We start from the raw sequence: 24,566 nt of genomic DNA on the forward strand, positions 1-24,566 counted from the left end.
GTATTTCATTCTCTTTTAATGGATTTTATCCCCTCTGGGTAGAGAAAGGAAACATCATTTATGCGCTATTGAACTGCAAGGGGGTCAAAAGAATCAGAACTTATTAAAATAGACATTAGCCAAAACTATGAGGAAACTTCACTGGAAAGTTGCTTCGGGAGCAGTTGAAATCCAATTCTAACAAATCTGCCTCAAACTGCCTGGTTTTCCCCATTTCTCCTGCCTTGTTTAGATTATTTGGCTTGAGCGCCGAAAGCTACCCCATGATTTAAAAAAATGATCGGTATTTTAGAGTAAGCAACTGCTTGAACCCCTTTGGCTGAATGCTCAGAGCCAAGCTCTTGAATTGTTGCTGAATTGAGGGATCGGAGAGGAGAGCGCACATATATATGCGCTCCTTGGTGCTTCATCAGCTCCTCCTCCTCCTCGTGCTTCCCGTGGCTTCGGGGCTGCGCTCAGTGCTTCACCACGCTGGGGGTGATCATCTTGTGGAAGGAGTAGTACCGGCAGTCCTTGGGGGGGACGAGGTCCATGACCGTGGTGCTGATGTTCTCCTTCTTGAACCCGGCCTCGACCAGGTGTGGAACCTGGGTCTCCTGCGAGGGAAGAGGAGTGGGGTTGGAGCAGCTTTGAGCTCTCCGGATGCCACCGAGACGGTGCTGAGCCCCAGCTCCTGCTCCGTGGGGACGGGGAGGCTGCAGGGAGCCCCGCTGGGACCTTCCAAACGCTCCTTGCTGAGCTCCCAGCCCTCACAGACAAGTTAAAGGCCACAAAATGCCCTGGTTTGTGCTGCTCAGCGGCTACCGAGTCGGGACAGCCCCAGGGGGATGCTGGAGGTGCCCGGCCTGGGGGCAGCTTTGGGGCCCCCCCAGCTCACTCACCTCAAACATCTTCTCGATGTCGGTGTACTTGGTCTTCAGCAGCTCGCCCCAGGAGGTGAGGTTGCAGTAGGTGAGGACCCCGCCGGGCCGCAGCAGGCGGAAGGCATGGTCCTGCGGCGCAGCGGGGGTGAGAGGTGCAGGGCTCAGCCCCCCCGGACCCCCCCCAGGGGCTGTGCCCGCCGCGGTACCTTGATGAAGGCGAACTGATGCGTGTGCCAGGTCTTTGCCGACAGCGGGTAGGTGTCGTACAGGATTCCTGCCCGGGAAAAGCGGAAATAAAGCTCTTTCAACTTTTTCCCTATTTCAATTTGCTCCCCAAGCGCCTGGCACCCACAGGCAGCGGTGTGCCGCACCCTGGGATGGGGGGGTCCCTGGGGACTCTGCCTGTGCCCCCCAGGTACTGCCTGGCCTCGGTGCCTCACCAGCGAAGTGCCCGTCCGGCAGCGTCGGCACCACGTCCTCCCACAGCCCCTTCAGTGGCACCACCTGCGGGGACACGGAGAGGGCTCAGCCCCGTGCCTGACATCACGGCATGGCATGGCACGGCATGGCATGGCACAGTATGACATGGCACGGCACAGTATGGCATGGCACAGCACTGTATGGCACAGTGCTGTATGGCACAGCATGGCATGGTATGGAATGGCATGGCATGGCACGGCATGGTACGGTGTGGCACAGCACAGTATGGCATGGCACGGCATGGCATGGTATGGCACAGCATGGCGCATTATGGCAAGGTACGGCACGGCACGGCATGGCACAGTGTGGAATGGCACAGCATGGCGCATTATGGCAAGGCACGGCACGGCATGGCATGGTCTGGCACAGCACAGTACAGCATGGCACAGCACGGCACAGTATGGCACGGCACAGCACGGCATGGCCCTGACCTTGTGCGGCTGCGTCCTGGCCCACTCCTCCAGCCGCCGGAAGACGCCCTCGTTGCACTCCACGATCCAGTGCTCCTCGATGTTGAACTCCTCCACCTTGGAGGCGGCGATGGCCATGCCGAAGCCCACCTCCAGCACGCGGCCACCTGGGGACGAGAGGGGTCACTGGGGGGGGCCCCGTGCCCTGCTGGGGGGGCCCTGCGCCTCCCCGGGGACATTGGGCGAGGAGAACACCTGCGGGGCTCTGCTTTCCCTCCCGCAGCCCTGGCTTGGGTTGGACCCCCTCATTCGGAGCCCCCCCAGGCCCCAAACACTCCCTTGTCCCCCCCTTAAATCCCCCCAAGCCCACTGCAATGGAAAGAAGCAACCCCCCCCCCCCCAAAGTGCTGCAACCCCCCCGCCTCGGTGCCAGAAATGCGGGCAGGTGGTGGCCGGGCCCCCCTCCTCCTCCTCCCCCAAGCCGCCCCATCCCCTTCTGGGAATGTGTCACCGCTGACACGAGCGCACAAGTGCCACCGCCATGCGGGGAGCACCCAAAAAACTCCCCCCAACCCCTTCCCTGTGCCGTTCACCGGCCCCCGTGGGGGCCCCGTTACCCCTGGAGGCGGCCACGGCCGCCAGCGAGTGCATGTAGGGGGTCTCCCAGCGCTCCATCACCGGCTTCCCCAGGATCTCCAGGTGGGCATCCGGGGCGTCATAGGCGGCCGTCGCCCCCCGCCAGGCCTGCCGGCAGTCCTCGCCATCCGCGAAGATGGGCGCCGCGGCCGGGTGGGCGCTCATGGTCCTGCGGGAGGAAAGTCCAAGGGCTCGGCGGTGCTGGGGGAGGGAGAGGGCTCTGGGCGCTCGGCCGGCTTTAAATAGCCGGGGCTGGGAAAGAGCTGAGTGTGCACGGCGGGCTGGGGCCCCTTTTGGGTGAAAGGGCTGCCTTATCGGGCTGGGAGGGGACGGCGGGGGCCGGGCGAGCAGTGCCCACGTGCAGCTGGGTGGTCCTGGGTGGCTGGAGGGGTCATGGGGGACTGTGCCGTGCACTGGGGCCACGCAGTAAGGGTGTGCTGTGCACTGGGGCCGTGCAATAAAGCTGTGCCGTGCACAGGGGTTATGCACTGTGTATTGCAGTGTGCATCAGGGCTGTGCCGTGCATTGCAACCATGCACCGCGGCCATGCAATGAGGGTGTGCTGTGCACTGGGGCCTTGCACCGGGGCTGTGCCATGCACCGGGACCACACACTGTGTATTGCAATGTGCATCAGGGCTGTGCCGTGCATTGCAACCATGCACCGGGGCCATGCAATGAAGCTGTGCCGTGCACTAGTGCCATGCACTGGGGCCATGCACTGGGGCCATGCACTGGGGCTGTGCCATGCACCGGGGCCATGCAATAAGGGTGTGCTGTGCACTGCGGCCTTGCAATGGGGCTGTGCCACGCATTGCAACGTGCACCAGGGCTGTGCTGTGCACTGGGGCCATGCAATAAAGCATGCGCTGGGGCCCTGCACTGGGGCCCTGCACCAGGGCCATGCACTAAGGGTGTGCTGTGCACTGGGGCCTTGCACCGGGGCTGTGCCATGCACCGGGACCACACACTGTGTATTGCAATGTGCATCAGGGCTGTGCCGTGCATTGCAACCATGCACCGCGGCCATGCAATGAGGGTGTGCTGTGCACTGGGGCCATGCAATGAAGCTGTGCCGTGCACTAGTGCCATGCACTGGGGCCATGCGCTGGGGCTGTGCCATGCACCGGGGCCATGCAATAAGGGTGTGCTGTGCACTGGGGCCTTGCAATGGGGCTGTGCCACGCATTGCAACGTGCACCAGGGCTGTGCTGTGCACTGGGGCCATGCAATAAAGCATGCGCTGGGGCCCTGCACCAGGGCCATGCACTAAGGGTGTGCTGTGCACTGGGGCCATGCAATGAAGCTGTGCCGTGCACTAGTGCCATGCACTGGGGCCATGCACTGGGGCCATGCACTGGGGCTGTGCCATGCACCGGGGCCATGCAATAAGGGTGTGCTGTGCACTGTGCACCTTGCAATGGGGCTGTGCCATGCATTGCAACGTGCACCAGGGCTGTGCTGTGCACTGGGGCCATGCAATAAAGCATGCGCTGGGGCCCTGCACCAGGGCCATGCACTAAGGGTGTGCTGTGCACTGGGGCCATGCAATGAAGCTGTGCCGTGCACTAGTGCCATGCACTGGGGCCATGCACTGGGGCCATGCACTGGGGCTGTGCCATGCACCGGGGCCATGCAATAAGGGTGTGCTGTGCACTGTGCACCTTGCAATGGGGCTGTGCCATGCATTGCAACGTGCACCAGGGCTGTGCTGTGCACTGGGGCCATGCAATAAAGCATGCGCTGGGGCCCTGCGCTGGGGCCCTGCACCAGGGCCATGCACTAAGGGTGTGCTGTGCACTGGGGCCTTGCACCAGGGCTGTGCCATGCACCGGGACCACACACTGTGTATTGCAATGTGCATCAGGGCTGTGCCGTGCATTGCAACCATGCACTGCGGCCATGCAATGAGGGTGTGCTGTGCACTGGGGCCATGCAATGAAGCTGTGCCGTGCACTAGTGCCATGCACTGGGGCCATGCACTGGGGCTGTGCCATGCACCGGGGCCATGCAATAAGGGTGTGCTGTGCACTGGGGCCTTGCACCGGGGCCGCACCGTGCACTGCAGCCACGCACCGAGCCTGCCCCGCGCGCACCCCGCGCTTTGCACCCGCGCGCCCGCGGCGAGGCCCCGCCCCCGGCGGCGAGACCCCGCCCCTTTCCCGCCACGACAGCCCCGCCCCTTTCCCCTAAACCCCGCCCACCGCAGGCCCCACCCACTCCGCGCCCCTCCCACCCCCACCCGCCCCTTCCCGTCGCCCCCCGCGCGCCGCCGCTGCTCTCCCCCCTCCCTCCCCGGAGCCCCGCCCCCTCCCTCCCCGGAGCCCCGCCCCCTTCCGCCCGGAGCCCCGCCCCCTTCCTCCCGGAGCCCCGCCCCCTTCCTCCCGGAGCCCCGCCCCCTTCCTCCCGGAGCCCCGCCTCCTCCCGCCCCTTCCCGCCCCTCCCTGGGCGCGGCCCCGGAGACCCCGTAGCGGGGGCAGGTGCGCGCGCAGCGGCCGTTGGCGGCGCTGAGGGAGCGCGAGCGCGCGGCGGGCGGGCGGCGGCGAGGAGGAGGGGGGGCGGGGGGGGCCGGGCCCGGGGGCGGCCGTTTGCTGCAGCTCCTGGGGGGGGGGGGGGGGAGGGGGCAAAGAAAAGGAAGAAAGTAAGCGGAAAAGAGGCAAAAAAAAAAAAATAATAATAATTAAAAAAAAAAAAAAGCAAAGCGAGGAGCCGAGCTACCGCCGGAACCGGGCGCGGCCCCCGGGAGCCGCCGCCATGAACAGCGTGGGAGGCGCCGACGAGATCGGGTGAGGGGGAGAGGGGGGAGATGGGGGGGGGAGGCTCCGGTTCTCCTCACGGGAAGGCCGCGGGCGGGGGGGGGGGCAGGAAGGGGGGGGAGGCTCCGCCCCGCCACCGGGCCCGGCCGCCATGCTGGCCCCGCGCGCACCGGCACGGGCCCGGCCCCGTCACGTGACCCCCCCCGCCGCGGCGGCAGGTGGCGCGGCCCAAGGTCACCGCGCGGCTCCCCGGAAATCTCCAAATCCCACCCAGAAAAAACCGAAATCCCCCCCTCTAAAACCCCAAATCCCTCCCCCAACCCCCTAAAAACCCCCAGACCCTCTTCAAACCCCCTCGAAACCCCCCCAAACCACCCCCAAACCCCTCAAATCCCCCCAAAATGCCCCCAAAACCACCCCCCAAACCCTCAAATCCCCCCAAAATTCACCTCACGGCCTGGCCGGGGCTGCTCCGGTCACAACAGGGGTCCTGGGGCCTTCCCCTGGGGGTCCCGGAGCCTTCCTCCCAGGCACGATGAAGATGACGAAGCCCCCAGTGCTCCTCACAGTCCCAAGGCCCTGGCCCAGGTTGGGTTTCCAGGCAGTTTTCTGGTTTCAGCACAAAGCCCAGCCTCGCTCCCCAGCCAGGGGGTGTCAGGCGGGAAGGGAGCGCTTGGCGGCTCTCCCGCCCCAGTTACCAGCTCTGTCTCGGGCCTCAGTTCTCCTGAGGTACGTTTGGGGCAACCCCGGTGCCATCTTCGAAAGCCAATAAAGCCTGGAGACTCCACAAGTTAGAACAGGGAACAGCAGAAAAAAAAAAACCAACACCCAACATCTAAATATTTAAATGAAGAGCCTGTAGACTCTGCGTGTTAGGATGGGAAGCGGCAAAAAGATTAACCTATTTAAATAAAAGCCTGTAGACTTCACGAGTTAGAGTGGGAAACAGCAAAAAGAGGATGAAAAAAGCCCTGTGGGCTGCTCAGCTTTCACTACAAATGAATTGGCACGGGGTGCTTTTTTACCGCGTGTGTTCTTCGTTTGTATGGCCTTAAAAACATGAGGAGCAAGAAAACTGCCTTGAATATCACACGAACAGCACGCACTGCACGAGGCGTGTTTAAATATGTAGGTTTAGCCCCAAAAGTGCTTTTTTTTTCTTTTTTTTTGGATCCTGGCCCTTAAGACGCTACCTGGTGTCTTACAGGAGGCACCGCAGGCAAACGTGTGCGTGCCGGTGTCCGAGACTCGTAGGTGAGCGCAGGCTGCGAGCCCCCGCTGGAGGATCATCAGCGCCCGTCCTGAGCAGGCCTGGTGGTTCCTGGTTGCAGGCTGCTTAGGTTTTGATCCTGCTGAGTCGTAATCAGATTTGAAAGGACTAGATCCTAATTGGAGAGGGCGATTTTCTGTTCTCCCTCCCTCCCCAAAAGTGCTCGGATGAGAGGGTAAAGCGCGGTTTTGGTCAGCTGCCGATAACCGTGCAAAGGAAGTTCCGTTCCGAAGGCTGTTGTGAGATGCAACAACAACTTAAACTTGATAGGAAGTTGTGAATTGAACCACTTTCCTGGGCAGATTTTAAGTTTAGAAGACAAAATAATTCCCTATGTTGGTGTGAGTAGGTAGGGGCTTAAGAACATTATTGATTGTAGTTGGGACTTGGCGTGTTTTCAGTGACAGAAAGTGCTGCTCTTGAGATTGCTGCATCCTACGGGCCAGAACTCGTTGGAGCTGCACTAAAAAGGTAGATGATGGTCAAGCTGACGTTATTTTACGTAGGCAAGGAGTTTGTAGGGTGTTTTTTGAGTTTCAGCCCTTCCACATATCTTTTCATGCTTTTTTATTAATTCCGGAATTAGCTATTTCGGCGTTAGACACATTTCCGTGAGAGAAGAAGAAACCTTTGTCAGGAAAGAGTTGGAGTGGAACACGTGGGTCTGTGAAACTTGGGTAAAAGTTCTCGGCCGAGCTGCGTCTGCTGAAGCAGGAGGCCTCGTTAGGTCGTGCAGCTCTCGCTTCAGGCCACTCGTGTGCCGTGTTCCCCTGCTTTTTGGGGCACGAGGGGCAGTTAACTCCTGAGTTTGCTGTGTGTCCCCAAACCAACCCGTCGTGGAGTCAAAGGCCGGGGGCAGTCCGGGAGTGGGCATGTAAATAGAGGCCGTGTATTTACATCCAGCTGCTGCAGCTGACCTCAGGCAACCCGGCCTTTTTGTTTGTTTAAACGTACGGGAGGTGACTACAAGGAATTAATCGCGGAATTGGAAGGTTTCAACGGCCGGAGACTGCGAGGAGTCCTCCTTCCCCGCAGCCAGCTTGGCGTTCTGTCAGAGTGCAGCTGGTGTTTCAAATCGATCTCTTATAAATTGATCTTGGATGCCAGGCTATCGAGTTTAGTTCAAAAAAAAAAAAAAGCCAAACCCAACACGTGGCTGGTGGAGGAAAGGTGGGCAGTGCGCAGCCATGGGCATCGTCAAAACTTCGGTCTGAGCAAGCGTCAGATGAGGTTTTTTCCTTTGCTGCCAGGAGACAAAAGTTGTTTTCTTGCAGAACTTGCAGAAATGCAATGGCCCAAGAAGGAGCACGTGGATTTGTGCGTGTGCCACGTGTGGGGAGGAAATTTGGTGAAGGGGGAGCCGTGGGAACGAGCAGGAAGTCTGCGCCTGGCGGTGGCTGCTGGGCCCGTTCGGCCGTTACCTGCTGTGAAAACTGGGTGGTGGTGAGGAAGCTCCTCTGAGCTGCTGCCTCTGCCAGTGGGGGCCTGGGGGGACTTTTCCTGTTCTGAGAAAGGAGCTTTATCCTGAAAGGTGCAAGTAGAAAACAGGCCCGCTCGCAGAGAAGGTTGGTAGTGGATGAAGTGTCCCGCTGGCGCTGCTGCTGGGGGCATCGCTATAACGAGGGGCTGAGGATTCAGGTTTGCCTGGATGGAGCAAGACTTTTCGGTACCACTTAATGCTGAATTTAGCCACCCTTATCTTCACACGTAGCTTATCTTCACACGTAGCTTATCTCCACATGTAGAGCGTTGTTTTATTCGCTGTTACTGCATAAGGGTCGTGATGTGATGCCGTAGCACGGAGAAATGAATCGGAGTGAAGAAGGGCCGCTGGTTTCTTCCATGCGCTGCCCTGCCTCGCTGGGCCCTCCGGGTCCTTCCCCGACCCTCGTGCAGCAGCGCTCTCCCTGCTGCTCTAGTGGCTCCTGGAAGGGAGGTGAGGGGAGGGCTCTTTATTAGGAGAATGGGTTTTTTTAGTTATGTTTGGAAAAGGGAGAACCTCAGCTTTCCACTCCTGAGCTGCGGCTGTGCTCGGGTGAGTAGAAAACAAAAGCGGGAGGTGATTCCTCTCCTGGAGGATTGATCCGAGGCATAGAGGGCATCCTCCAAGGATAAATCATCCCAGCACGGCTCTGTGCAGACACAGAACTATTAACTGGAGATGTTTTACGCCGGTGCTCCTCACTGAAAAGGGCCAAACGTTGGGGTGGTGGTTTTCAACTAGCCTTTAATTACAGAGTAAAATATTTTGCATGGGAGTCTTGTCACACCCTGAGGTTGATAAAGAGCTGCCAAGCAGGCGGCCTCGCGTCTCCTCTCGCTGTACTTCCCCGAGTGCTTTGCGTGCTCCGACACGAAGTGCTGCGGGTCCGGGCGTCTTTTGTAGGAGAACGGGGTTGATTCAGAGCAGTCCCAGGTTTTAAGCGTGGAGTTCAGTTTGGGTTTCAGTCACGACCTTCTCGTGCATTTGGAGAGATCTGGAAGCTAGGGATTGTAACGTGGCTTCACAATTGATCGCTGCACTGCTGCTGCTCTGGTACTTCGTGCTTGCCTCGCGAGTTTCCTTTCCACCTTCGACTTGGCAGTTCCACTTTTGCTTTCATCTTCACTAGACGATGACGGTAAACCAAAGTGATTCTGACTCGTCCTGCTACGTGAGTGAAGGAGTAACAAGTAAAAGGAGGGGCTGAGTTTTCTTTTAACCAACAGTTTGAGGATTTTTTTTTTTTTTTACCAGCACTGTACTTTTTGGGAACCCAGCAGCAAGGAAACCCGAGGGCTGACATAAGCTTCTTGATCCGAGCACGGAACAAATTCATAACCTTTCTCTTGTACCCAGTTATGCAGCTAGAGAACGAGTACAGAAATCCCAGGTAACGCCCCAGTTTTTTAGCTGTGATTCCCACTGGGCTTCGACCACATGGCCCGTGGAAGCTGGCCACATCGTACCGCAGGGCAGGTGCACTTACTGCTTGGTGTTTTTAAGTTGGTATTAAATAACTTCAACTGCTGTCGTTGGTTTTTCACGTGGTGGTAACACCAAACGCGCAAACTGCAGGTATTGTGGCAAAAGTAACACCCGACTTCTCAGAGAGGGCTGCAGCAGCTGTGTCGCTAGTCCATTTTTGTATGGTAGAGTTTTTTTAACCTATTTAGGTTGTCAGTTACCTCGTAATGTTCAGTGTTAGGTAGCAAATGGCTGTGGAAGAGCTCAAGCTGTTTGTTCTTTGAACTCCATTTCAAAGGCTTAATGCAGGACTGCGCGCCTCTCGGTCATTAGCCTGGGATTAAAGCGCTTAATAGACTTAGGTGTCTAAACCGCGGTGTCTGGTCTTCCATCAGCTTGCTTTATCTCAGAAGTTTGGGATTTTGTTTTCATCCTTAAATCGGAGCTGCGTGGCCCTGCAGCTGCTGTTTGGTTCTGTTGCCACGAGAAGCTGGGAAGGGAACTGGGAGCCAGGCGTCCCGGACTGGGGAGGGGTTGAGCAGGTAGAGTGCGACTTTAATGATGTGCTTGGATCAGTTTTCAAACAATTTCCGCGGTGCTTCGTAGATATTTTCATGAACTATGAAGTGTTCCGTGCTGGAACCCCCTTCTGTCCCCAGAAGAGCAGGTAAACGGACCTGGGTGATTCTCTGCGTTTTTCTTTCCTCTTGGCTAGTGAAAGCTTTCTCCAAGTAACGCCGTTTTCTCAAGTTCCTGGAAGTGGGGAGTTGAGAGAAGCTTCGGCTGTTCCGATAATCCTGTCTTCTCTGCACGTGAAGGAACAAAACATTCTCTAATACACGTGCAATCTCTGCTCATGCCCATGGCACACAAAGCGGGTGCTCCAGTTCTGTCTGAATCTTCCCAAAGCGGAAGGTGGTTGTCACAAGGAATCGAGGCTTTCTGGTGAAGAATTGGCTTTATCATGTGTTTTGGAGGCCTCAGCACCGGCAGAGCCGTTCAGAATAGCTGACTGCTTTGGTAAATAAGATGAAACCTCTTTCCTGTAGCACCCTAACGCTGCTCTGTGCTTCCATTGCAGAAAACTGTTTGTGGGTGGCCTGGACTGGAGTACAACACAAGGTAAGCTATGTATTCTACAGTCGTTGGGCCAGCCCTTCGTGTACAACCAGACATGCACAGACACCTAGCTTTTTACCAGGCAATACCGTGGTAGGGAAATCTGGTTGAGATTCTGCTGTTTTTTCTGCTAACAGATAAAATTTTCTGTAGAGAAAGTTCCAATCGCTGTTTTGCTTTTTTACTTTCTGTTTTGTGTTGAAGTTGTTGTCAACTCAGAAGACGGCAGTTCTTAAAAATCGTTTCCTTACTGTGATATTGCTGTTCTTTTGCATGAGTAGAAATAAATCATTTTGTTTAGATAAAGCGTGATCGCTTTCAAAAGATGATTAGCTCAAGTCTGAACTTGTTCAGCTGCTTCGTTCTATCTTGTCTCGTGGTTTTGAACACAGCCTGGTAAAGTTAATATCTGGTTCTGTTTAATATATCCTTCTTTTAACAGAAACTCTTCGTAGCTACTTCTCCCAGTATGGAGAAGTTGTAGACTGCGTAATAATGAAAGACAAAACAACAAACCAGTCTCGAGGATTTGGATTTGTCAAATTTAAAGATCCCAACTGTGTGGGAACAGTACTGGCCAGTAGACCTCATACGTTAGATGGCCGAAATGTAAGTCGACTTTGTTTCATTTTCTGTTGTGGGTTTTTTTGTTGTTGTTTTTTGTTTTCCCCAGACTGCTTCAAATATATGTTTTAAATTCTGACTTCTTAGTGCATACTGGATAATGTAAAAGTTGCCTGCTTTTTGGTTTTAATTATTTATTGTAAGACAGCTTTAACTCAGTGATCTGTGTCATGTTGTAGAAGCAATGTATTGCTGATAGCTTTTATCTGAGGAGCTGAATTTCAGCAGCGCTGTGTTCAGCTGCCAGAAACGTAACTTCCTAGACCAGCGTTCCACACTCTGAGATCTGACCAAGCTGGAATCTCTTCCAGATTGATCCAAAGCCATGTACACCTAGGGGGATGCAGCCCGAACGGACACGGCCAAAGGAAGGATGGGTAAGGAGCGATAACGTCGTGTGTCGTAGCTGGTTTCCAAGTTTTGTTGCATTGAGTTCTCTTGGATTGTTCCCATGTCCTAAAACCAGGAGGCGGAGGCAGGCCTCAAGTGTAAGCTTTACTTCTGAAAAATACACTTAGATTTTTTTAATGGTAAGAGTCCAAGTACACTGGAGTTGTTCGCAAACACTTCGTGTTTGTGTTAAACTCGCTTTGTGGGTGTGGTGCTTTTTTAAGCTCTTTGCAGTGCTTTCAGTGGAGTTCTTCAAGTCTTGAAAGGAGTGTCTGGGAGCCCGCTTGCAGGACTGATACTTTTTTCCAGCCTACTTCATCCCCTGCAGGCTAATATGATTTCATTAAAAAATGAGTAAATGGCCTCAGAACATACTCCCTGGTTCTCTGATCTTCTGAAGAAGAGAGGCTGGGTTCTAACTGAATGCTAAACTTCTGAGCTGAGAGCGCGCAGTTGCTTCCCCTTAATGAGCAGTAGACTCCAGGCCTGGAGACGGCTCCCCCTCAGCCTCCAAGAGACCATTGTTCATATTTAAGCACAAAACGACAGAAGTAGCCAACCTCATTGTCCTTCTGACTGATTCTTTTTTTTTCCTCCTTGATTTAGCAGAAAGGATCCAGGAGCGATAACAATAAATCAAATAAAATTTTTGTTGGTGGGATTCCTCATAACTGTGGCGAGACTGAGCTCAGGGAATACTTCAAGAAATTCGGAGTGGTGAGTCATTCAGCATGATGGCAGTTATCAGTTGGTTGCAAGATGCTTTCCCTCCCCACTGCCTTTTCTCAGATTTCATCAAGCTGTCAAATTTGGGGTTAATTTAGACAAACTGCTATAGGCACATACTGAAGCATTTTGTGATAGTGTACTAAACGTTCATCATCTCGAAGTGCATCTTGCTGTTTGTCAAAATCTATTGCTCTGATAAGTAACTTACTTTGCTTCCTCTGTCTCCTCTCGTTTAAGTCTGCCTGATGCATTATTCTGGTCCCTTCTTGCACAGGGAGAAAATGCTCCTGAGTTTAGGTGGCTTAGAATAATTCTTGCTTTTCAATTGAAAACTTACAGCTCACTGATAGTTTTTTTGTTGTTGATTTTTTTAAATTTTTTTTAAACCGGAAGCACTTCAGTGAGCTTACGCATAAGATCCTTGTCTTTGAATAAGTGATTGGTTGAATTTTGCAGTCTCCTGTCATTATCTTGTTAACACTGGTTGCTTTTAAACAATATCTGGAATCAGCTGAGTTCTCTTGTCCCTGGAATTTCCATTCTAGAGAGAAACTGCCGCTCATGTTATGCGACTGTGTATAATTCAGTTCATAACTTCTGACTAAAACGAGTGTATCTTCTGATTTTTTTCTAATTAGTTTTAATTTCCCATTTATCCCAACTGTTGTGGCCTCTTTCCAAGATGGTAAATTACTAAGCTCAATTACTAAACTCAGCTGTAGATAATTTTGAAATATTTAAAGGTTCCCTGAGCTGAATTCCAGGATGTGCCAGCGGACGCGAGCTTGCCATCTTTGAGTGGTGTTTAAAAAAATCAGAAGATCATGCTAATTGTTTTTCTATACAATTTCTTAGCGGCAGCAAAGGATTGGTTGATTCTTTCTCAAGTGGCTAAGTTAATCAACGGTACTATTTAAAAATGATTACCTCAAATTTTAAATAAAGTACAAAAGGGAATCGCTAGTAACTCTTTCTTTAGTTTGAAAGACTTATAAATAAAAGTGGAGGAGCGTGTTCCACAGCTGTGGGGCATCATTTCTAAAGGCTCTTCCTCACAGACTTGAGGAAAACTTCCAGTTCTGACCTCTGGATGGCTTGGGAGATACAGGGTTATGTTCCACCAAAACCAGAAGGCAACAGCCAGTAAGTGTAAGCGCCTTGAAAAGTAAGTAGTAGAACTTTAACAGCAGTATAGAAATCAGGAAGTCAACATAGAAGTTTTAATGAGTTGCGTTTGGAGAAGTAGAGGTTCCTTTATATGTTCTGTAGCCACAGAGTGATGAGGCAAAAGCAGGGACTGTTTCTTAGACATGGTAATTGGATGGGAAATAAGACCAATGTGAAGAAGGGGATCCAAACGGAGCAGTGGAAAGAAGTCTGCCGCTGTCACGTGGCAAAGTCCCCTAGTGGGGATAAATCTCAGCTGTTAGCATCCCGTAGGATACACTCGAGTGAGTGTGTATGGTGTAATAACTTGAAAAGCGTGTTTTCTAGCTGCTGGTAAAAGATGAATTTGCATCAAGTTTTAAGCTAATAGTAAAAAAAAAAAAAAAAAAAATTAAGATAAATGGACTTGAAGGCAGAGCTGTGATTCCATGACATCACCTACATTTCGTGACTATTTCTGCATCTGAAAACCTCTAAGGCAGTTCCTTTCAGCTATTTTAATATTGCCTTTGAAATAAATGTTGCAACTCTGTTTCTGTTCTGACTTATAGCTCATATTGATGCTTAGTTTGAAGAAAATCTTCAAAGTTCTTGAACGACCTTCAGTTCATTTTTTGATTTTTTTGTAGCTAAATGCATACCGATACAGATCGCCCATAAGTGTTTTTGTAATGCTATTTGAAGCATCAGTTTATAGCTGATACTGCACCACGCTGACATGCAAGAAATTCAGAGAAACTGTGCAAATTTGTAATGCAGTTAAAGGTGCCTTTCGTATTGAGAGTGAAAATATTTAAGAATTGAAAAAGTAGTCTCAGGAAGCCACGCTGATAAACAGTGTGTCGAGAACCAGAGACCTTTAGAGTTTTTATAGGCTATAATGTGAGTATAAACAGTGGAGCAACCTTAACGCTACATTAAAATCTTAAGTGTGATGAGACCTTAAAAAGCCAAAATGAGGCAGTTTTTTGGAACAGATGAATTCAGGCTTTTCTTAGACTCCCATAAAGAGCAGTATTCCCAATTTGTTTGCACTGTGCTAGGACAGACCGGTATTGATGGCTACATCAAGCATTTAATTGTGCTTTGTGGATAGAGTGCGGGAAACCAGCCTGTGGTAACTGTTTATAACGCTCCCCTGGTAGCACAGTTAGTAGAATTTCCCTTCTCTCTTCCAGGTCACTGAAGTTGTAATGATCTATGACGCAGAGAAACAGAGGCCCCGAGGTAAAGGCTGATCTAGTTTGTCCTTGAAATTTCTTCATACTCTCCTATAGTCAGATGGCAAACTATTTCACACCATCAGAAAAGGTAGATTTTTTTTTTTCTGTGTTGCCTCAGGAAAAAGAATAATTCGCTGGCAAATATCACGTTAAGTGTAGACTCTTCATCTACAGCTTTAGTTGGTATATGTGCATTTAAAGTCAGATGTTCCATGTTCATTTTTGTTTTTTTGCTAGTTTTTATTTGAATGAAATTTGATTCTTGAGCCACTCCTGTGGTTTAAGGTACAGTAGGGAAAAATATCATCAGACTTTCCTCCTGTTCCACATGAAAGGTATGTTGATGTTTATAATTGCATGGGGGTGCTCTAGTTCAGAGTACTTCTGAACATGGGATTAGGACAGAATCCATCCATTACATGCTTTTTGTTTTGGTTAAATGGCTTCACTTAAAATCCGAGAAAAGCAGTTCTTAAACTACATAAAATGATTTCAAAAAATATATATTTTGATTGGGATATATACTGCCTATATGCTAGACTGCTTTTTTTAATGGAAAAAAAAAACCACAGTCTCTCTGGACTGTTTTAATCGAGTTGGTAACCTTTGGTCAAAATACGAAGCAAGCTTCATGCCATCCACCTTCCATTGCATCTCTCATCTGTTTTGACTATTAAGAGGCAATATTTTAAATAAGTGAAGCTTAGTTGCACTTACCACCTAGTAGCATGTTCTACATGCTAGAGAATAGTTTGCCATCTGAACTCTCATTTCTCCTCTGACTCATTATTAAGAAATATATTCTTCACTTCATATTTATTAAGCTGTTAAGTCTTAGTTTTATTTTTAATTTAGACATACATCCTTAGTGGCATATTTAAGTGTTTCATAGTAAAGTATGGTAATGTTAAGTAAGTTCTTTTTTTTTCCTTTTCTCTCTGTGAATTGTTTGACTGTGATTAACGATATCTCTTTAGATTTCTTCTCTCTAGGTGATAATTTATCACAGAGGTACAGGCCAGTTCCACAGTCAGAGGAGGGACGGGCTTTGTCTTTTATTGGAGTGTAAACGAAGTTTCAATATATTTGTTTTTTTTTTTTGTTTTGTTTTCTTGCCTTAGCTATCTTAATCTTCTTTCAACAGATGTCTTCTATTTAAGCAGAACATAAATTCATCCATTTAAATGCTTTAGAGCATCTAATTTCAAATAGAGGAAGCAGTGGAGAGCAAGATAAGGGCAAATGAGTATAATTTGTGGTTGAAGTTTTTGAATTATTCCAGTAACTACTGTATCATCTATATCTTTGTGATATTTATCCCAGCCTTACAGCGTCTGAGCAAAAGGTACTAAAACATCATGCCTGCTCTGGATTAATCCTGGTCTGAATTAATGGCTTCTCTGCTTAGAGCTATACTAAAAAAAATTAATAGAAGGCTTCTGGTCCACTTACGACTCAGTAGCTTGAAGCAGAAATGACAGATGTGCTCAGGTTTGAAAACGTATCTGTCTCCATCCAGTGTGCAGATGTACTGCAGAATACTTTCTCCTTTATTTGTCTGACTTCTTAAACAGCGTTCTTGAATCCTGTTGCTCTGGCTTTCATTTTTGTTCCATTAGATTCCTTTTATGTAGTGTAACTAACTGTCATCTCCAAAAATGGCCTTGTTAATCCCTCGGGGTGTGCTAGGAAAAATTGCTCCTTTGTATCTGGTGCTCCTGGTCGTGCATCCCAGAACACATTTTCTCCCGCTTTTTCTGATCTGTATTCTGTTGTACAGTGCTGTTCAGTCCCTGCTTGTCCCTTTAACATGATACCTGAATTCCTCTATCTTTATAAATTTTAAAAGCCCACTTCGCTACCATCTTCTACTTGTATCATTGTCAGTTTTGCCTTCTTCCATTTCCATTTTCTTCTTTTACCATCCCTGCGTTCTGAACAGATCCCTTCCTGCACGTTATTTCACCAGTTTGCCGGTAGAAGGAAGGACAAATTACCCGTTACTAATCCCAGTAGCATTCCTCTACCCTCAGCTTCTTGCAAGAACGCTGGGAACCAGGTTCTCAGTGTCAGAACTACCGTGATACCCTCGAGGAGCTGCCTGCCTGTCTCGAAGCATCCAAGTCGCCTTTGTTTACTTGCCGCCCCTAGCTACTCGTGGTTAGCTCTTCTGCAAGCACTGCTTTCATCAGAATTCTTGCGGGAGTCCCAAGCACAGCCAGCCTCGTTACATTTTAAGTGAAATAGTGGCTTTGTTGCAGTCCCTGCTTCTCATGCTTTCTATTCTCTGCTGAACCGACCACTGGGAAGTAATTTACAGGTTCTTGCTGTGTTCTCTTTCCCTTGGCTGCAGACCAGCCTCGTAGCTGTGTTTGGTAGTCCACTTGGGTTCCTGCTAAAGGCATTGAGTTTCTCTAGCCTTCAATAAAGTGCTGTCTTCTGAAAAATAAAGCTGCTTGATGATAGGCTTTGTCACTTCTGCTGTCTTTAAAATTTCACGTTCTTGGAATTTCACTGTGTATTGTATTCTGATTTCTTCACTGTTCCTTATCTTGCAGCGTTTGGCCCTTTTGAATGCTTTTTCTCTTTACTGGCTTCCTCAATGACCTCTTATTCTTCCTTCCTTCTTCCCCTCCAACAAACCACATCCCCATATCGCAGCCTATTCCCCTCCTTCAGCCTTCTCAGAATCAAGTGAGCAGCCTGCATATGTAGACCGTATCCATCCTTTTCCTTTCTCATGCCTTTTTAGATAAAGGCAGTAATACTAAATGTGTGATTTAAATACAAATAATTTTCTTTTGGCTCTAATGCGCAGATTTTAACCTCAGACAAATATATTGTGATGAAATGCTGCTCTCAATTTTGAGGCTGCTTTCATCACAGGTCAACAAAACTTCGTTTATACTGCCAGTCTCTTGTGTGTGGGAAATGCTAAGTTTTTTCCTTTTTTATTTTAATTTTATTTTAGTGATGTCTTTTGCTCTTGTTGCTGACAGCAGAATTTGACCTGCTGGAATCTATTTTGGCCTGTATCTTTGTGTATTTTTTTATATATAAACTTTCTCTACAATAGGCCTCTTTGGGCTTACCCAACCCAGTTGGATAAGCTTAGAGAGACACTAACTGTTATAGATACTGTATTTCTGTTTAACGCTTTAGAGCAATATATGGCTGCTGTCAGCACTAGCTGCAAAGCAAAATGCAAACCAAGGGGGAAATCTTGGGTTTCAGAAAAGCAGAAATGCATCCATGTTCCATATGCTTTTGATGCCGCACCTCGTTTTTCTTTCTAATTTTATTGCTCTACCCTTAGCTAATCTAAAGAATGGCACCACTTATGTACTGCATGTGTTCTTACCTTTCCTGGGATTCGGTTGTTACACCAGCAACAAGTGGTTGATGGCATGAACCAGCCTCCGTGTTCTGTGAGATTAACCACTATTTTGCCACTCTCTCGGCAGTATCAGCAGCTACAACCTAAGTGCAGTGGTTCTCAAAGTGTGACCTCCAGAAGCGATTTAGAACCTGGGGCTTTGCCTCTCGTCCAGTGTCTGCTACAGGCGTGAGACCCCCACCCCACCCCCTGTCCCACATGGCCTTTTAAATAGCTGCTGGACTCAGCTGAGCTGCCAACATCAAGGGCTGCGGTCAGATAAAAGGGCGTGAGGCACCCTTGGGGATCTCGAGCAGTTAGTAGCGATGGCCTGAACAAAAAGAGTGGCTGAAAAGTGTTGCAGGAAAAGCAGCAGGAAACGCAAGAAGTAAAATAGATAGAGACACGCCAGCAAGTGTGACGCTGTATAAGCAGCCCTGCTTCGGTCGTCAGGGGATGCCGGGTTTGGAACAAGGATCGTCTATTAAGCGCTTTCTCCAAGGCGTGAAAAACTTGAGAACCTCTGATCTAGGTTGTTAGTTTCTGAAGCTTCTCATTCATCCATGGAGTGGTAAAATTTTTTCATGCTTTAACAGCTACATTTCAAAGACAATGTTCTTATTTTCCACGGAAAATATTCCCGAACTGGAAGAGTGGGGTAAGGGACGGGAGGAAGTTGCTTTGCAGCTTGGGGGCGTAGGGACAGAACAGTTTTTCTTTGGGATCCTAGCTTAAATCAAAGATAGGAGCAGGCAAGCTTCTTTACTTCTAATTTGCTGTCCCACAAGTATTTTGATTTGATCATGTGGCACAGTTCTGATTATGCTAGCACTTTTTTCCATTTCCTGGTAGGTAGGATAGGAATCAAATTAAAAAAAAAATAAAATCGTTAACTTGTTCAGTTTGTAGGTTGCATGTGTGAAACCAAGATGAGGCATTAATTGCCTAAGTACGGGGAAGTATCCATTGCAATTTTCTCAGACTGATTTTTTTTTTGTTGTTGAAAATTTAACACAAGTCTTGGTTATCTGAAACCCCTGCTTGAACCCTTGGTCCGCCCCTAATACTGTTCATCATCCTGTTTTGTGTCACAACACCCTGCTACCTTGATTCACTCTTCGTCGTTGGCTAGGTTTTGGATTTATTACTTTCGAGGACGAACAATCAGTGGACCAGGCTGTCAACATGCATTTTCACGACATCATGGGCAAAAAAGTGTGTAGTTGTAGTTTTATTTTACCTTAAGAAAGAACCAAGTCTTGGGCAACTAGCAATTTCACTGGTGAACAAACCTAGGTACCGATCCAGCTAGGTGGGAGAGCGTGCAAGTCCAAATTCAAGGCTTTATCCATGAAGGTGGGGAAAGTCTTCTGAGTTTGCTTAAAGGGGCGAGAGAGGCAGTTAGCTTGGGTCTTAGCCCATAGAAGAGACGTAGATCCTGAAAGCCTGAGAACTTAGGCTGCGGGTTGTTTTCTTGTTATTTTTTATTTTTATTTTGGGTAAGGCCTTGTGCTACAGACCTGGGGGGTTGCTCTGGCTGAATGGGGCTTATGTTGGGTGGAATCGATGGCGACTGCCCATCTTCTGAGCACTGCTTTCCTAGGTGCAAGGGTAGAAGGTAGGTGTTTCCAGCCGTTTGAGAACGAGAATCCCAATGAAATCTGAGTTGTTCAAGGCTTGGTTTAAGATACCACTCCTTCAGATGTGTATTTGATACTCAAATTTTAGATGGTGTGAGAAAATCTGCTTTGTATAACCTTAAACTAAAAGAGACAAAACAAAACAAAAAAAACATCATGAAGGATTGGTTTTTTAAAAAATTGGGTCACTTACTGTGAAACTTTGATACAAACCCACGTACTCTATATAGTATTTAACCACAATGCAGTTAAGTGACCTCTGGTTGTTTCATCTTCATACTGTGTTGTCAGCAAGTGGATGTTTGATAGGGAGGAATTTTTTATGCTCGCTTTGATGTTACTCAGCAAGGAACATGCTTGTACCTGTGGAAAAAATGAAAAGCAGAGAAAATTGTTCAGGACACCCCAGTTTTAGACAGGGAAAATCATAACTTCTGAAAGGAAAATTAACCACAGGAAATTCTGGTAAAATTAAGTCCTTGCAGCTTTTCTCTCTATCCGCAGTTTTTAAAGTAAACCTTAGAACTGCCAACCTTAGAGTGAATATATTTCAAGGAAACCCGAGAATACTGTCACCTTAAGTTATTGCATTTTAAAATTTTGCATTGTCTTTTAAAGTCTTTCTATAGCCCGAGATTTTATAAACATTTACCTAGCTAGCAGGGGCTATATTCTTGCAAATCAGTGGAATTTTGTTTGGTTAATTAGGCAGTACAGAATGCTTTTTATTCCTGTGAACTTGTTTTGGGGTTGAGGGGTGGGTTGATTTCCTAATTAATGGAAATGCAGCAAATGAAGAAATGTGTTTGTGTAATCAAGAACGTTAGTGTACTTGATTACCAGTATTTTCCTCCTGTGAGCAGTTGAGCACTCCCATTTGTGAGCAAAGGCACTGACAGCCCTAAATTTATTTACGTCGGTATGTGTATGAATCTGTGTCCTGCATCCAGCCTCTGATCTTTTCTTGAAATTGCCTTAAACTCACCCGAACCACTTCAACGAGAGGTCGTACCACAAAGCAGCACGTGCTAAATATAAACATGAACAAAGGGTGGTTCATCTGCTGTAATGGGTCTGGGAAAGAATGGAGAACCCTGTGTGAGCCTTCAAAATGTCACCTCTTGTGCTGCCAGCTTGCGGAATATTGTCAGTGCTAATTCAGAGTTCTCCCTTGTTTCTCAAACAATTTCAGTATGAAAATGAAATCTTTTTCTTTTTTTTTTTTTCCCTTTCAATGACATAAAAGGCAGAAATCTGCAGCATTTCTTCAGATACAACCGGTGGAGCTGCCTCATTTACTGGTGTAAACTGGGCTTGAGGCAGGTGCAGAATTTTAACTTGGTTGTTGAGAATGTTGCACGAGCATTTTTCAGCCCTCACTTTGGCAGTTTGCTGCTTGTAAATGCGCACTGAAAAATTAATGGAATTCTTCCACACAGAGAAACGAGCACCAGAACACTCCGCTCCCTTCATTGACTAATAATGCCTGCTTTAAAAATGGTATCTCTCTCTTTCTGGTAATTAAAAAGGTATTGCTGAAATGAATCCATATGTTGTTGAAAGGGAAAAAAAAATTAAAATTGCAAGAAGGACTCTGCTTTTGTAAGCAATAACCGAATTCCCTCAAGGCAAATGTGTTAAGACTCATTAATTTGAGTCCTTTGAAAAACTCCCTTGGTTCCTCTCTGGAAGGGCCTTCAGCTGACAGAGATTTGGTTACTGTCATGTATAATGTCCTTGGGGCATCTGCAGTGGGCTGGGGGTGGGGGGCTTTGTCCTTGCCTTGTGCCTATTTCCTGTTTGTTCTCTGACATGAATGGTTTTTAAGACATGGCAGGAAGAATTCTGAATACTTTGTTTTCCATACTGCTCAGGCCCATTGATGATTGCGATTTATTTTCTTTGTACTCTGGCACCCATTAAAATTAATCATAAAATAAAAAAGGCTTTAATTCAGCATGCATGAGTGCTGAGAGTGTTTCATTAAATCAGAAACTGGATTTTTTTTTTTTGAGAGGTTTATATTGAATGTGCAGCTTATTTTAAGTAGGTCAAATGCACTTATTCGATGGCTTGGAACACTAGGACATTTTATCTTTGAATAAAATAAGTTAAGCGCTGTGGCTTACTAATTTTAAAAACAGGAGGGCTTTTGTCACTGACTTAACACAGTATGAAGATTTGCTTCTTATTGACTCAACTGTCCATTTTTATTACTTGCATGTTTGTTTACTTTTTTGTTAGATGTAATGTAAGATTCTCTTATCACATCCATTCCCTCTGACATTGTTTGAGTTAATTGAGATTCTTTAAGCGTTAGCCTGGGGAAGGTAAGTCTTTATCTTCCATTAGACATTTAAATAAATTCTAAGTTTAAAAAACAAACAAACAAGCAAACAAAAAACAAAACAAACGTACGTGTGTTTCTCAGGTATGAGCCGAGCTGAAATTGCAGTTAGATGGGGTGGGTTTAAACTGTAACTTTCAAATGAACCCCAAACGCTTGGAATGGTTAAAGCATTAGTACCCTTTTTCAGAGTGTACTCTTTACTCGATTTTTTTCTGAAAATACCGTCTTTGTAACTCCTAAGTATTAAAATAGTCTATGAACAATTTAAAAGATTACGCTTTTTTTTTAAGTGAAGAGTTGTTGTAAGAGGGTACTGCTGTTTTAAGATTAAAGCAAATGAATATTGTACTATGATAAAACATAAATGATTTGTAGGATGTGTTTTGCTTGAAATACCTCAATAGCTGGACTTGTAACGTCTTACCATCACACATACTGTACCTGAGAAACATTTTAAATTACCGGCCTTAAGTTTAATAATTAAGTACTTAGACATAAGTCATAAGATGCTAAGTGTAGTCTTAAGTGTTAATTAAGGGTGTGTGTGAAGGGAAGGGGGGTAGATTGACCTGCACCATCTCTCCTAAATGGCGACTCTGTTTGTTTAGGTGGAGGTGAAACGCGCGGAACCTCGGGATAGCAAAAGCCAAACTCCAGGGCCGCCCGGTGCCAGTCAGTGGGGAAGCAGGATCATGCCGAGCGCTGCCAATGGCTGGGCAGGTCAGCCCCCTCCTACCTGGCAGCAAGGATACGGCCCTCAAGGTATTTCTCTGGATGTCTTATCGCTGTCGCGAGCGAGTCTTGTCCTTAAAGCTTGCCGATAACTTGGTAAGACTGGCACATGGCAGAATTTGCAGGTTCATCAACGCTATCTCCGTGCTGGATTGTCGATAGCAGAACTAAAACTGCATCAGTCCTTCCCAAGTCTTCTGAGAGCAGTCCTTCATCTCCTTTTCCCCAAACACGCTGCTGCATAGGGCAGAGGTCAGTGGGCTGTGCTGAGCCTCGCGTGCATTCTAGACGGTGCTTGGCCTCTTCTGTTTGGCTCTGCCTCTCCCTGGATAGAACGAGCGTGGTTTTTGGTAATGTGGAGAAGGTGCTGAGAAAGCTCAAGCTGGGACTCCAGCTGTGGGAGCATGACCTGCTTGAGACCCGAATGAAAAATGTTGTTAAAATAGGCATTTTCAAGGATGAGGCAGTTTCAGAGGAAGTTATAAGTAAAATTTGCAAGGGATGAGAGAAAAACAGATGGTCTTGTCTCTGGATTTTATTGCTTAATGTAGCCTGGAAAAATAACAAGCAGCTATGGGGCCAGCAGTGGTGCAGGGGAGCACTTACTGCTTATAATGGTCTTGATTTAGCTTGAACCCTTAAGGGCTGAAAGGAGCAGCCGTGTGTTTTGGTTTTGATGGCTCTAACCCCACCAGATTTTAAAGATGGGATAAATATGCTGAGTTCATCCAAAGACAGTTTTGATAACTTATGGAGAAATACAGTGGCATAATTGAGTTGCATTTGACAGAACAGAACTTGCTTGCTCCGATATGAGAAATTTTCACCTGGGGGGCTAGAGGGAGTGTCAGTGCTTCATCTCTTGCTACAATAGATGATACCTCAGCGGAGGGATTGCTTGTTTCCCCATGGTGCTTATTAACTTGAAAGCTGCAGCTGAGGCTTTGACATTCTGCACAGATGTGCTAATCTGCAACTGCACAAATTGAGAAACGAGATTATTTTCAGTGTGGTTATTTGTACAGAAAATGATAGCTGATCTACTGGAAAGATTAGTGTAAAGCATAAATGCATTTATCTTTCTATCTTAATGCTGCAACGAACGCGGAAGATGTTTTTATGGTTGAAAAACTTCAAAAATAAATAGGATAAACCTGATAATGTATTAAAATACCTTGGATGTGTAGTCTGCTGTGATTCTCAGTATGTCGGTGTTTTTTATACTAATGCAGTTTCTTGGCTGGGTGTGCTCAGTTTTTGAGCACTCCATCTGACTTCAGTTTGAGGACTGCTGCATGTTTCTGCATTATTTGCTGAATAATTCAGAGTCTTTTAAGACTTCTTGGATCATAAAAAAAAAATTCTTTGACCATAAGAAATGTAAGGGACACTGGGAGGATATCTGGTCTATTCCAGAGCCTAAATCAAGATAAACTTTCTCTAAATCATTCCTGTTTCATAGTAAACAGCTTCAATAAGTGTATAACTTGCTTTTTTTGCTTTGTTTTAGGGATGTGGGTGCCAGCTGGACAGGCGATTGGTAAGTACGTTATATGGGACTGATTTTAATAGAAAAATCCTGCTGAGTGGGGTTGTAATTTCTTTAAGAATCCACAGTGATTTGTGGATTTCTGTAGTGTTTAACAGCCTGTATGTTTAAAAGCTTGATTGAATTTGTCCTTAAAGAATGAAGACGACAGTGCGTTGTTAACAAATCCGTTAAGGGAGCTGACATGCATCCCGGTGCTGCCAACTCCACTAATGCGGTATCAAGGAATTACGTTCTCAAATGCAATTTACTGCAGGGATACTTGGAGGACAAGTATTTCCCAAAGTAAGAATTCAAAGAAGGCTG

The 24,566-nt window shown here is 47.8% G+C and overlaps 2 protein-coding genes across 5 annotated transcripts in view; one reads left to right on the forward strand and one right to left on the reverse strand.

Annotated features, from left to right (window-relative positions):
• GAMT (guanidinoacetate N-methyltransferase) lies at window positions 1–8,331 on the reverse strand. Its single transcript, XM_080565845.1, has 7 exons — window positions 5,594–8,331; window positions 2,371–2,558; window positions 1,775–1,920; window positions 1,304–1,367; window positions 1,070–1,137; window positions 882–992; window positions 1–596 (listed from the first exon to the last, which is right to left on the reverse strand). The coding sequence occupies exons 2-7, from the start codon at window positions 2,552–2,554 to the stop codon at window positions 456–458; spliced, it is 714 nt and encodes a 237-aa protein (XP_080421971.1). The 5' UTR covers window positions 2,555–2,558; window positions 5,594–8,331; the 3' UTR covers window positions 1–455.
• Window positions 4,997–24,566, forward strand: part of DAZAP1 (DAZ associated protein 1) — a 26,082-nt gene continuing 6,512 nt past the window's right edge. Inside the window, exons 1-9 of one of the 4 annotated variants that reach the window (XM_080565836.1) lie at window positions 4,997–5,174; window positions 10,443–10,483; window positions 10,923–11,089; window positions 11,416–11,481; window positions 12,101–12,211; window positions 14,569–14,617; window positions 19,122–19,204; window positions 22,588–22,741; window positions 24,222–24,251. In XM_080565836.1, the coding sequence (XP_080421962.1) occupies window positions 5,143–5,174; window positions 10,443–10,483; window positions 10,923–11,089; window positions 11,416–11,481; window positions 12,101–12,211; window positions 14,569–14,617; window positions 19,122–19,204; window positions 22,588–22,741; window positions 24,222–24,251 (733 nt within the window). In that variant the 5' untranslated portion in view covers window positions 4,997–5,142. Of the gene's footprint in view, window positions 5,175–10,442; window positions 10,484–10,922; window positions 11,090–11,415; window positions 11,482–12,098; window positions 12,212–14,568; window positions 14,618–19,121; window positions 19,205–22,587; window positions 22,742–24,221; window positions 24,252–24,566 lie in introns of those variants that run through there. The other 3 variants (XM_080565834.1, XM_080565835.1, XM_080565837.1) reach the window with 3 other exon arrangements.

The sequence above is a fragment of the Anser brachyrhynchus genome (genome assembly GCF_964034855.1).
Source record: "Anser brachyrhynchus genome assembly, chromosome: 23".
Classification (NCBI taxonomy): Eukaryota; Metazoa; Chordata; class Aves; order Anseriformes; family Anatidae; genus Anser; species Anser brachyrhynchus.

Excerpts from the sequence above, each read along its gene's own strand:
- GAMT (XM_080565845.1), bottom strand. The coding sequence starts at position 2,554 with ATGAGCGCCCACCCGGCCGCGGCGCCCATCTTCGCGGATGGCGAGGAC. Across the intron at positions 1,921-2,370 it reads GGCCGTGGCCGCCTCCAGGG|GTGGCCGCGTGCTGGAGGTG; the intron begins GTAACGGGGCCC and ends TCTCGTCCCCAG. Across the intron at positions 1,368-1,774 it reads CCAGGACGCAGCCGCACAAG|GTGGTGCCACTGAAGGGGCT; the intron begins GTCAGGGCCATG and ends GTGTCCCCGCAG.